Here is a 13714-nt window from a genome sequence, read left to right as displayed (position 1 = left end):
CGCAAATTACAAATGAGCAGCTATTAGCTCGATTTTATTCATTATTTGTAAGATAATAGAAGATCTCACAAATAGAGAATATTATCGATTGCCCGGGTCTCACCACGAGGAGGTTGCTGCACAAGAGACCCGAAAGGAAGCCAGAAGGAATTCAACACGCTTCCTTCTGACTCCCTTTCTTACAACGACGATTTCGAGTCTTACAAACTAAATTTCGCAGGGTATGTCGAGTAATTATTGCGGAGCAAAAGGTGTGAATCGGAGAAGAAGTCTCCGATTCACGGGAGATCGAAAACGAATCAGGCAGAAGGCTCTGATTCTTTCGAAGAGAGAAACAAAACCGAACCAGAGCTGAAGGCTCTGGATCGAGGGTGACGCGACGCGTACAATGCTTGCAGAACCAACTCCAGCCAGCACCGATACCCGACGTGTCCTCACGAAGAGCGATGGCCGAGAGAAGCGTTCAAACGATACCCTAAGTTTCCCCCACCCACCTGTCGCCAGGCAACGACTAGCGTTGAGGCGACTCGGGTGGACTTACGGCAGGGAGGATTTTACACGAGTGAACAGGTCTCTCGTACATCCCTCTCAATGGATCTACGCCGAGCACCGGTACCAACCGGTCTGGTACATACAAGCAAGGTCCGACACAGCAGAAGGCTGTGTCGGAGTCAAAAATCGAACCGAGCAAAGTCAAGTTAGGGCAAAAATTACTCGACATATATACAATACTAACAAACAGCCTTAATAACTAGTCGAGCAATTATTGTGAGCAAAAAAAAAAAGACCTGAGTCTAACAAGTCTCTGAATAATGACAGAGAAAATAAAAATGGAGCACATGGCTCAGATTTACCACAGCAGAAGGCTGTGACCCAAATCAACAAACGAAACTAACATAGTGATTCTAATACAATAATTGCTCGAGAACTAATACGAACTTATAAATAATAAGAAGTCTTCATACCACGTTGTCTTCGTTTCATGTGGTGTCTTCGTTCGACGATAAATTTTCTCGACTGTAATACTCACTCTGAAACAGACTAATAATAATTAGACACGATACAATGGTGGAACCGAAGTAAAAGAAGACGACGAAACAAAGATGAAACGATGACCCCGTACACGAGTACGGCCTACCTAATATGCACGAGAGTGCGAAACTAACCGGCTCACGAGAGCCTACCTAAGACCAGCTCACGAGAGCCAAGCTAACCCCGCACACGAGTGCGGCCTACCTAATATGCACAAGAGTGCGAATCTACCCGGCTCACGAGAGCCAAACAAACCCCGTACACAAGTACGGCCTACCCGACAAGAAGCTAAGAGTAGATGAAGTCAGAACTTCACTCTACTGAGGTGGCGCTTCGGGGCGCCCCGGGTTCGCCAATACCCGTACTCACCCACAGCAGTGAGTCCCTGAGGGACCTCCGTTCGGAGGAATACCAATTTAAAACCAGATATATAAATTTTAGAAGAAGAACTTTTGAAAGTTCAGAAATAAATTTCAATTGGAAAGATGAACAATTCCAATCCAAAATAAATCAAACGAAATTGGGACGCAACAACATAAAGGCTAGGGTCGCCCCGGGTTCGCAAATACCCGTACTCACCCACGGGCCCCACCCGTGAGTGAGTCGCCGGGGGACCTCCGATCGGAGGAATACCAATTTTAAGCCAAACATAGCAATTTTAAGAAAAGGAACTTTTGAAAAGTTCAGAAGCAAATTTCAATTAGAAATCCAGAATAATATGTACGATGTTTATTGAATGAAAAGGTATTCCGAAACAAAAAGTATGTGTTTCGATTAATAATTAAAAGGAGCTGCCAAGAAGGCGTAGGTGGGCCAAGGGTAAACAAGGAAAGCACAAAGGAAAGCAGGAAGGACCCTTGGCCCACCCCGAGCAAGTTTAAAATAAATTCAGACACAATTCAATTAAATACACAAGTTTTTATTATTAGTACGTCTTAAATTTTATTTCACAATGTTATCGCAAAGTATAAATGAGCAGCTACTAGCTCGATATTATTCTCTATTTGTAAGATAATAGAAGATCTAACAAATAGAGAATAATATCGATTGCCCGGGTCTCACCACGAGGAGGTTGCTGCACAAGAGACCCGAAAGGAAGCCAGAAGGAATTCAATACGCTTCCTTCTGACTCCCTTTCTTACAACGACGATTTCGAGTCTTAGACACTAAATTTCGCAGTGTATGTCGAGTAATTATTGCGGAGCAAAAGGTGTGAATCGGAGAAGAAGTCTCCGATTCACGGGAGATCAAAAACGAATCAGGCAGAAGGCTCTGATTCTTTCAAAGAGAGAAACAAAACTGAACCAGAGCAGAAGGCTCTGGATCGAGGGTGACGCGACTCGTACAATGCTTGCAGCCCAACTCCAGCCAGCACCGGTACCCGACGTGTCCTCACGAAGAGCGATGGCCGAGAGAAGCGTTCAAACGATACCCTAAGTTTCCCCCACCCACCTGTCGCCAGGCAACGACTAGCGTTGAGGCGACTCGGGTGGACTTACGGCAGGGAGGATTTTACACGAGTGAACAGGTCTCTCGAACATCCCTCTCAATGGATCTACGCCGAGCACCGATACCAACCGGTCTGGTACATACAAGCAAGGTCCGACACAGCAGAAGGCTGTGTCGGAATCAAAAATCGAACCGAGCAAACTGAAGTTACGGCAATAATTACTCGACATTTATACAATACTGATAAACAAGCTGAATAACTAACGCACGCAATCGAATCGAGCAATTATTGTGAGCCAAAAAAAAACAAATTCTGACAAGTCTCTGAACAATTCCAGAGAAAATAAAAATGGAGCAGAAGGCTCAGATTTACAAGAAAGAGAAATGAAAGAAGCGAACCAGAGTACTAGCCTCTGGTTCGATGGTGACGCTACCAACTGGTCACAGCAGAAGGCTGTGACCCAAATCAACAAGCGAAACTAACAAAATGAATCGAACACAATAATTGCTCGACAACTAATACTAACTTATAAATAATGTGGTCTTCGTTCGATGCGGTGTCTTCGTTCGATGTGGTGTCTTCGTTCGACGACAAAATTTCTCATCTGTTGCATTCACTCTGAAACAGACTAATAGTAATGAGACACAATACAATGGAGGAACCGAAGTAAAAAAAGACGACGAAAATAAGATGAAACGATGACCCCGTACACGAGTACGGCCTACCTAATATGCACAAGAGTGCGAAATCTATCCAGCTCACGAGAGCCAACCTAATACCAGCTCACGAGAGCCAAGCTAACCCCGCACACGAGTGCGGCCTACCTAACATGCACAAGAGTGCGAATCTAACGGCTCATGATAGCCAAACTAACCCCGTACACGAGTACGGCCTACCTACATGCACAAGAGTGCAAATCTAACGGCTCACGAGAGCCAAACTAACCCCGTACACGAGTACGGCCTAACCGAGAACAAACTAAGAGTAGATGAAGTCAAAACTTCAATCTACTGAGGTGGCGCTTCGGGGCGCCCCGGGTTCGCCAATACCCGTACTCACCCACAGCAGTGAGTCCCTGAGGGACCTCCGTTCGGAGGAATACCAATTTAAAACCAGATATATAAATTTTAGAATAAGAACTTTTGAAAGTTCAGAAATAAATTTCAATTGGAAAGATGAACAACTCCAATCGAAAATAAATCTAACGAGATAGGGACGCAACAACCTAAAGGCTAGGGTCGCCTCGGGTTTGCCAATACCCGTCTCACCCACGGCCCCATCCGTGAGTGAGCCCCTGAGGGACCTCCGTTCGGAGGAATACCAATTTTAAGCCAAACATAGGAATTTTAAGAAAAGGAACTTTTAAAAAGTTCAGAAGCAAATTTCAATTAGAAATCCAGAAAAAATGTAGGATGTTTATTGAATGGAAAAGTATTCCGAAACAAGAAGTGTGTGTTTCGATTAATAATTAAAAAGAGCTGCAAAGAAGGCGTAGGTGGGCCAAGGGTAAACAAGGAAAGCACGAAGGAAAGCAGGGAGGACCCTTGGCCCACCCGAAACAAGTTTAAAATAAATTGAGACACAATTCAATTAAATACAGAAGTTTTTATTATTAGTATGTCTTAATTTTATTTCACAATGTTACCGCAAATTATAAATGAGCAGCTATTAGCTCGATATTATTCTCTATTTGTTAGATAATAGAAGATCTAACAAATAGAGAATATTACCGATTGCCCGGGTCTCACCACGAGGAGGTTGCTGCACAAGAGACCCGAAAGGAAGCCAGAAGGAATTCGATACGCTTCCTTCTGACTCCCTTTCTTACAACGACGCTTTCGAGCCTTACAAACTAAATTTCGCAGCGTATGTCGAGCAATTATTGCGGAGCAAAAGGTGTGAATCGGAGAAGAAGTCTCCGATTCACGGGAGATCAAAAACGAATCAGGCAGAAGGCTCTGATTCTTTCAAAGAGAGAAACAAAACCGAACCAGAGCAGAAGGCTCTGGATCGAGGGTGACGCGACGCGTACAATGCTTGCAGCCCAACTCCAGCCAGCACCGGTACCCGACGTGTCCTCACGAAGAGCGATGGCCGAGAGAAGCGTTCAAACGATACCCATTTCCCCCACCCACCTGTCGCCAGACAACGACTAGCGTTGAGGCGACTCGGGTGGCCTTACAGCAGAGAGGATTTTACACGAGTGAACAGGTCTCTCAACCATCCCTCTCAATGGATCTACGCCGAGCAGCGGTACCAACCGGTCTGGTACATACAAGCAAGGTCCGACACAGCATAAGGCTGTGTCGGAATCAAAAATCGAACCGAGCAAACTGAAGTTACGGCAATAATTACTCGACATTTATACAATACTGATAAACAAGCTTAATAACTAACGCACGCAATCGAATCGAGCAATTATTGTGAGCCAAAAAAAAACTAATTCTGACAAGTCTCTGAACAATTCCAGAGAAAATAAAAATGGAGCAGAAGGCTCAGATTTACGAGAAAGAAAAATGAAAGAAGCGAACCAGAGTAGTAGCCTCTGGTTCGAGGGTGACGTTACCAACTGGTCACAGCAGAAGGCTGTGACCCAAATCAACAAGCGAAACTAACAAAGTGAATCTAACACAATAATTGCTCGAGAACTAATACGAACTTATAAATACTGTGAAGTCTTCTTACTATTCGTTGTCTTCGTTCGACGATGATCAAGCTGAACTGTTGTGATTTAACTGAAACAGACTAATAATAATTAGACACAAAACGGAGGAACGCAGAAGTAATCGAAGAAGAAACGAGTCTTCGTACGATGCGGTGTCTTCGTTCGATGTGGTGTCTTCGTTCGACGACAAAATTTCTCATCTGTTGCATTCACTCTGAAACAGACTAATAGTAATGAGACACAATACAATGGAGGAACCGAAGTAAAAAAAGACGACGAAAATAAGATGAAACGATGACCCCGTACACGAGTACGGCCTACCTAATATGCACAAGAGTGCGAAATCTACCCAGCTCACGAGAGCCAACCTAACACCAGCTCACGAGAGCCAAGCTAACCCCGTACACGAGTACGGCCTACCTACATGCACAAGAGTGCAAATCTAACCGGCTCACGAGAGCCATAACAACCCCGTACACGAGTACGGCCTACCTAATATGCACGAGAGTGCGAATCTAACCGGCTCACGGGAGCCATAACAACCCCGTACACGAGTACGGCCTAACCGACAACAAACTAAGAGTAGATGAAGACAGAACTTCAATCTACTGAGGTGGCGCTTCGGGGCGCCCCGGGTTCGCCAATACCCGTACTCACCCACAGCAGTGAGTCCCTGAGGGACCTCCGTTCGGAGGAATACCAATTTTAAATCAGATAGATAAATTTTAAAAGAGGAACTTTTGAAAGTTCAGAAATAAATTTCAATTGGAAAGATGAACAATTCCAATCGAAAATAAATCTAACGAGATAGGGACGCAACAACCTAAAGGCTAGGGTCGCCTCGGGTTTGCCAATACCCGTCTCACCCACGGCCCCATCCGTGAGTGAGCCCCTGAGGGACCTCCGTTCGGAGGAATACCAATTTTATACCAAATACATAAATTTTACAAGAGGAACTTTTGAAAATTCAGAAGTAATGCTTAATTGGAAAGATGATCAATTTCAATAAAAAATAAATCTAACGAAATTGGGACGCAATGACCTACAAGCTCGGGTCGCCATGGGTTCGCTAATACCCGTACTCACCCACGGGCCCGGCCCGTGAGCGAGTCGCTAAAGGACCTCCATTCGGAGGAATACCAATTTTAAACCAGATAAATAAATTTTAGAAGAAGAACTTTTGAAAGTTCAGAAATAATTTTTAATTTGAAAGTTGAAAAATTTTAATCAAGAATAAATATAGCGAAATTAGAACGCAACAACCTACAAGTTTTTGTCGCCCCGAGTTCGCTAATACGCGTACTCACCCACGGCCCGGCCCGTGAGTGAGCCCCGAGGGACCTCCGATCGGAGGAATACCAATTTTATGTTAAAAATATAATATAATATAATTTGAAAATGCCAATTTTATGTCAAAAATATAATATAATATAATAAAATTTCAGAGTACTAATTTTGTGTCAAAAATATAATATAATGTAATTTCAAGAAAAGAAACTTGTGATAAATTCCGAAGCAAATTCGAATTAAAAATACAGAAATAATAACACTGTCCAATAAAATTAAACTTTTTTCGAGTTTTGCAATACCTGTTGGGTGATTCTTATACACTTTGTCATCCTAAAACCGAATCTGAAAGTAGAATTGCTCCATCACGCAACGTTTTCGAAAAATTTTGGTTTTTGTAAAAATGCCCGATTTTGATACGAAACGACGTGTTACGCAAAAACTAAATACGCGAGAAAGTTCAAATTTGAGTCAAGAGATAGAGGGGTCTCTCCTCTACATATTCATATAGTCAATTATATTTTTATGTACTTCCTAATAGTTGTAAATGGTTGTTAAAGTTTGAAAATGTGCCGACGCGGGTACTTTGTACGCTCTATTTTTGTATTTATGTGAAAAATCCTTTATCTAGCAGGAATTTACTATACAGGAATGCATTCTACAGACATTTCTGGTAAAGAAACCATTCACGAAAAGTATTTGGTTCCCTTAATGTACGAGAAGGATCAGAAAATGTTAATTGACAGCGTGTGCGCGACGCGTTCGCGCCAGACGGCCATTGCAGCCTTTTCGCGACTCGCCAGGGCCGTCGCTATGCGTAGTCGACGTTGGTACCACTCAAGTATGTCTTTGCTTACTATGCTTAATTATATAAATTTTTTTTGTCTTTTTGGGTGCCAATCATTACAAAAGATTATAAAAATACGAGTTATATTCACATTTCATTGTGGAAATGCTTAATAAAGAAAATTGAATGAAATGTGAATATAACTCGTATTTTTATAATCTTTTGTAATGATTGGCACCCAAAAAGACAAAAAAAAATGTATTTAATTAAGCATAGTAAGCAAAGACATACTTGAGTGGTACCAACGTCGACTACGCATAGCGACGGCCCTGGCGAGTCGCGAAAAGGCTGCAATGGCCGTCTGGCGCGAACGCGTCGCGCACACGCTGTCAATTAACATTTTCTGATCCTTCTCGTACATTAAGGGAACCAAATACTTTTCGTGAATGGTTTCTTTACCAGAAATGTCTGTAGAATGCATTCCTGTATAGTAAATTCCTGCTAGATAAAGGATTTTTCACATAAATACAAAAATAGAGCGTACAAAGTACCCGCGTCGGCACATTTTCAAACTTTAACAACCATTTACAACTATTAGGAAGTACATAAAAATATAATTGACTATATGAATATGTAGAGGAGAGTCCCCTCTATCTCTTGACTCAAATTTGAACTTTCTCGCGTATTTAGTTTTTGCGTAACACGTCGTTTCGTATCAAAATCGGGCATTTTTACAAAAACCAAAATTTTTCGAAAACGTTGCGTGATGGAGCAATTCTACTTTCAGATTCGGTTTTAGGATGACAAAGTGTATAAGAATCACCCAACAGGTATTGCAAAATTTTTTTGGTGTTGGACAGTGTAATTGACGGCTTTCGTTGAATAAACACATATACCAAAATAGAAAATGTATATTTGTATTGTCACTTACCAGCTGTTGAAAGTTGACCAAGGTGAGCGGAGACGGCTTCCAGGAACCGCTGTCCGACCGCGAACCAGCTTAAGGTGGACCAGGGTTGACCAGTGATGTCCACTGCAGCTCTGGAGGATCCCTGGTCCACTCGAAGGTAGGTGAGGGTAGGCCAGGGTGGGCCAGGGCAGCTCTGGAGAACCTCTGGTCAACTGCAAGGTCCTTCGTCCTTCTGGTCCCGGAGCCCTCCCGTTCCGTCCTGAGTGCGCACCACGACTGACTGACTGAGCGCGGACGCCGTGGTGGGGTGCGCGGTGCGCGGTGCGCAACTCCCCCACCCCAAACTAACTTCGCCAGACTTCGATCGCCGCGATAGTAATTATTGATAAATTTGTTATTTCTGGCTGCTTAATGTTTATAACAATTTCTTTTGGTAATGGTATCAACAAGCAATCCCTTGACCATCTTGCCATCTAATTTTTTAGTAAAAATACCTAATAGATCTCGAGATACAGAGTAACTTTTGAACCATGAATATTCGCACGTATTAATTTATCGAACACATTTCACTGATAAATTTATTATTTCTGACTGTTTAATGTTTATAACAATTTCTTTTGGTAATGGTATCAACAAGCAATCCCTTGACCATCTTGCCATTTAATTTTTTAGTAAAAATAAATTGTAGAACTCGAAATACAGAGTAACTTTTAATTTACGAATATTCGCACGCAGTAATTTATCGTACAGAATTCACTGTAAAATTTACTATTTCTAACTGTTTAATGTTTATAACAATTCTTTTCGCCAATGATGTCGATAAGTACTCCCTTGACCATCTTGCCATTTAATTTTTTAGTAAAAATAAATTATAGAACTCGAAATACAGAGTAACTTTTAATTTACGAATATTCGCACGCAGTAATTTATCGTACGCAATGCACTGTAAAATTTATTATTTCTGACTGTTTAATGTTTATAACAATTCTTTTCGCCAATGATGTCGATAAGTACTCCCTTGACCATCTTGCCATTTAATTATTTAGTAAAAATAAATTATAGAACTCGAAATACAGAGTAACTTTTAATTTACGAATATTCGCACGCAGTAATTTATCGTACGTAATTCACTGTAAAATTTATTATTTCTAACTGTTTAATGTTTATAACAATTCTTTTCGCCAATGATGTCGATAAGTACATACTCCCTTGACCATCTTGCCATTTAATTATTTAGTAAAAATAAATTATAGAACTCGAAATACAGAGTAACTATTAATTTACGAATATTCGCACACAGTAATTTATCGTACGCAATTCACTGTAAAATTTATTATTTCTGACTGTTTAATGTTTATAACAATTCTTTTCGCCAATGATGTCGATAAGTACTCCCTTGACCATCTTGCCATTTAATTTTTTAGTAAAAATAAATTATAGAACTCGAAATACAGAGTAACTTTTAATTTACGAATATTCGCACGCAGTAATTTATCGTACGGAATTCACTGTAAAATTTATTATTTCTGACTGTTTAATGTTTGTAACAATTTCTTTTGGTAATGGTATCAACCAGCAATCCCTTGACCATCTTGCTAACTAATTATTTAGTAAAAATAAATTATAGAAACCGAGATATAGAATAACTTTTAAGCCATGAATATTCGTACGTATTAATTTATCGTACGCAATTCACTGTAAAATTTATTATTTCTGACTGTTTAATGTTTATAACAATTTCTTTTGGTAATGGTATCAACCAACAATCCCTTGACCATCTTGCTAACTAATTATTTAGTAAAAATAAATTATAGAAACCGAGATATAAAATAACTTTTAAGCCATGAATATTCGTACGCATTAATTTATGTACGCAGTTCACTGTAAAATTTGTTATTTGTGGCTCTTTAATGTTTATAACAATTCCTTTCGCCAATGATGTCGATAAGCACTCCCTTGACCATCATGCTAACTAATTATTTAGTAAAAATAAATTATAGAAACCGAGATATAGAATAACTTTCAAGCCATGAATATTCGCACGCATTAATTTATCGTACAGGTAACTCCGGTAACGCAAAAACCATTTCGGGCCACCACAGTTCTTATGTGGATTACCAAACAAAAAGTTTATGGCATCCATATAAGAACTGCCTCGGTGCGACCGTGTCCCGGCGTTGACAATAGCTCAGCTGGTCGAGCTCGAGGCCGGCCTCGGGTGAACGTAAACCTTTTGTTTACGTCTGTTGTCATACTTGTCGCGAGGCCATCGTTTCCAAAATTCCGAAATATCAAATCCGCTGCCCATCGTCCTTGGCTCGCTTGATTTACCGCCTTATCATCTCGCCGTTTGTATAAACCGTACCTCCTGTTATAATATAAATGTTTATAACAATTCCTTTCGCCAATGATGTCGACGTGCAATCCCTTGACCATCTTGCCATTTAATTATTTAGTAAAAATAAATTATAGAACTCGAGATAGAGAATAACTTTTAAATCATGAATATTCGTACGCATTATTTTATCGTGCACAATTCACTGATAAATTTATTGTTTCTGGCTGTTTAATGTTTATAACAATTCCTTTCGCCAATGATGTCGACGAGCACTGCCTTGACCATCTTGTCACCTAATTTTTTAGTAAAGAAAGATGAAGTTTAGTAAAACTCAAGGTACAGAATAACTTTTGAACCACGGATAAATGTACACTGATAAATTTATTGTCTCTGCTTGTTTAACGATTGTAAGAATTCCTCTTACGAATGATGCTGTCGAATACCCTCTTGGCTATCTTACCACCTAATCTTTTTAGTAAAAATGGCTAATAGTACTCGGGATACAGAGTAACTTTTAAAGCATGTCTTGAGCACGTCTTAAAGCATGTCAAAGTAACTTTTATGCATGATTATTCGAAGTATACAAGATACTCGATTCTCATTAAGATTTCTAATTACTCGGTATTTCATACCGTGCGACACGAAACAGTATATTGTGACTGGCGTACTCGTACATCTCGTCTGTGATATTGGTTCCACAATACTAGTTCCGACCGATACGGTAGAATGTGACACAAAAATGGTAAGGGTGCTCTAGAGCCCCGCGGACGTGAGACAAAAAAGTACATTAGGTGATTGGTCTACTCCTGTACCTCGTCTGTGCTGGCAGTCTTTGTAAATATCTCGTCGGTGTCTAAAGATGATGTAATATTGCTAAAATAGGAATCTGCATTATCGATATCCGCCATAACAGATATATGTTATTGCCATCTTTGATAGATACATTGAACTATAACGCAAAATAAAGTCGACTATAGCGAAGGCAGCACATTTGCTGGTGCAAACAATAAATCTGTTGTGAATTCCAGTGATTGTGAATAAACTAAAATATTTGTAAGTTAATTGGTGTTAATTAAAAGCTGCAGGATGGTATTTAGAGTATAACAAATTTTGTTTTATATTGTTTCAAAATTAACTCATAAAAAATGTCGCTATTTTTTGTGAATGCGTAAGTAAGAATATTTACTTTCTCAATGTTAGGTTATGTACATTTCTGAAATTATTTGTATTGTTAATGTAGCTTAGAAGGATGTACCGTACATTAAGTTGCTAAACGATAAAACCAATTAAATACACAACTTCTTATTTGATTGTAATAACGGCATTACTAATGGTTGTCATTTTAAATTATACAGTAACCAAGATAGTGAAGTCGAGGGAGATTCCAATGGAGATCTACAAATTGCATCACCAGGTAATTCAGAAGCCCAACAAGCTTTGGCACAATTTTGGCCAAAGGTTACAGAGGAAATTAAAAAAATCACTACTGTAAGTATTAAATAAATAATACTTTGAATTTTGTATGACTAATACCAATGGTTTAATGCATTCACAGATGGACCTGAAAACACAATCATTACCATTAGCAAGGATAAAGAAAATAATGAAATTGGATGGTGATGTGAAAATGATAAGTGCAGAAGCACCTATGCTGTTCTCTAAGGCAGCAGAAATTTTTATACATGAGTTAACACTAAGGGCATGGGTTCACACGGAAGATAATAAGAGACGTACACTTCAGCGAAATGATATTGCAATGGCAATAACTAAGTACGATCAATTTGATTTTCTTATTGATATAGTGCCTAGAGATGAGTTGAAACAAAGTAAAGCACAAGGTGAAAGTACTGTACGTACATCTATGAACTCAGACCAGGTACATTACTACTTTCAATTAGCACAGCAACAGGTGTCTGCTAATCAAAATGTACAAAGTAGTAATACAACAACACAACCCATACAAATTGTACAACCTTCTACAGGACAAATTCAGACAATCAATATAGGTAGCCCAGTAGAACAGGTATATTACTTATTTCTGCAAGAAAAACGTATTAATAATTTACTTAATTATTTAATCATCTGTTTGATTTTAAATTGAAACTTAGGAAAGTAATAGTGCAAGTACGACACAAACAGTGACAGTACAAAGTCCACAGCAAACATCGGGACAACAAGTCATACAATTACAACAACCTCAACAAACACCTACTACACAAACTGGTGGTATACAAATAGTGCAACAAATTGTAACACCCAGTGGAGAAATACAGCAAATACCTGTATGTATGTTTATTATGGCAATCAGTAAACTAATTTATCATTATTCACGCTTGGGTTTCTTTTCAGATACAACTGACACCTCAACAACTTCAAATGATACGAATGCAAGTTCAGGGTGGAAGTAATCAGCCAATCATAATTCAAACTGCTCCGATACAAGCTCAACCCCAATTAATACAAGTCGCGCAAGGCACCCAAGCACCTGTTTTTCTACAAGCAAGCGAAACCGACAATGAGTAAACGTTAATTAATTTTAAGGAATATTTAATATCTAGTAATATAATCCTAAACACAAATACAGGATAAAACAGTAAATGTAAGCTTATATGGTAAGGAATAAAATTTTTTTAAATTAAAGCTATGAATCAAGCATTTTTTGTACCTTTTACCTGTATTATTTTAGAACATAACGGTAAAATATTTATTTAACTAACAGATAGTTTCAAGATGAGCAGCCAAATTTAAAATTACCAGAAAAAGTAAAGTATCCGACCGTTAAAAACTTTTTAGAGCACTTTTTTATGGAGAGCATATTGAAGGCCGGTTATAAGATGCCAATCGAAGGGTTGTCACTGAAGCGAAATGAAGTGAATTGAAGCGAGGTAAAGCGAAGAATAAAGATAAGCAGCAACGCAAGATGTAATCTGATTCGTACGTCGCGTTTCTTAGCCGCTGGCTGCTTCGCATGGCTGAGCTTAGGACTGGCTGGTGCAACTTGTATTATGTTTCACGTTGCTGTGGTTCTTGTCTGGCAAGTCCCGAGCGCGGAACCTTCAACAGTTTCGAAACAACATGTAATAATAATATATTGATACTATATTTATTGAGCCATGTCAAAATGTGCTGAACAGGTTTTGATAATATGATTAAATAATGTCATCTTTGAGGAATTAACTCATAAACGGAGTTTACATATTTTAGAAGAATTTTTTCTCTTCTGCCATATTTAAACATATAAAAAT

General features: G+C 39.3%; 1 protein-coding gene across 3 annotated transcripts; it reads left to right on the top strand.

Moving 5' to 3' along the window:
• The first annotated feature begins 11418 nt into the window (after positions 1-11418).
• Positions 11419-13410, top strand: Nf-yc (nuclear factor Y-box C). 3 transcript variants are annotated; one of them, XR_013081988.1, is made up of 6 exons: positions 11433-11637; positions 11825-11957; positions 12025-12492; positions 12578-12751; positions 12819-13081; positions 13189-13410. XR_013081988.1 is itself a non-coding variant. In XM_076785391.1 (5 exons), exons 3-5 carry the CDS (start codon positions 12025-12027, stop codon positions 12990-12992), a joined length of 816 nt encoding a protein of 271 aa, XP_076641506.1. In that variant the 5' UTR covers positions 11419-11522; positions 11825-11957; the 3' UTR covers positions 12993-13113. The 3 variants fall into 3 exon arrangements, 2 of the variants coding, with proteins under 2 accessions (XP_076641506.1, XP_076641505.1); XM_076785391.1 differs by lacking the exon at positions 13189-13410 and having other exon boundaries at positions 11419-11522; positions 12819-13113; XM_076785390.1 differs by lacking the exon at positions 13189-13410 and having other exon boundaries at positions 12819-13113.
• The last annotated feature ends 304 nt before the right edge of the window (positions 13411-13714 follow it).

The sequence above is a fragment of the Halictus rubicundus genome, chromosome 3, assembly GCF_050948215.1.
Source record: "Halictus rubicundus isolate RS-2024b chromosome 3, iyHalRubi1_principal, whole genome shotgun sequence".
Classification (NCBI taxonomy): domain Eukaryota; kingdom Metazoa; phylum Arthropoda; class Insecta; order Hymenoptera; family Halictidae; genus Halictus; species Halictus rubicundus.
This window is presented reverse-complemented; position numbering and strand designations above follow the sequence as displayed.

What these genes read in the sequence shown, in the direction of transcription:
- Nf-yc (XM_076785390.1), top strand. Translation starts at nt 11,615, where the DNA reads ATGTCGCTATTTTTTGTGAATGC. An exon ending in AAATTAAAAAAATCACTACT is followed by an intron (nt 11,958 to 12,024) that starts GTAAGTATTAAA and finishes ATGCATTCACAG; the next exon opens with ATGGACCTGAAAACACAATC. An exon ending in GAGAAATACAGCAAATACCT is followed by an intron (nt 12,752 to 12,818) that starts GTATGTATGTTT and finishes GTTTCTTTTCAG; the next exon opens with ATACAACTGACACCTCAACA.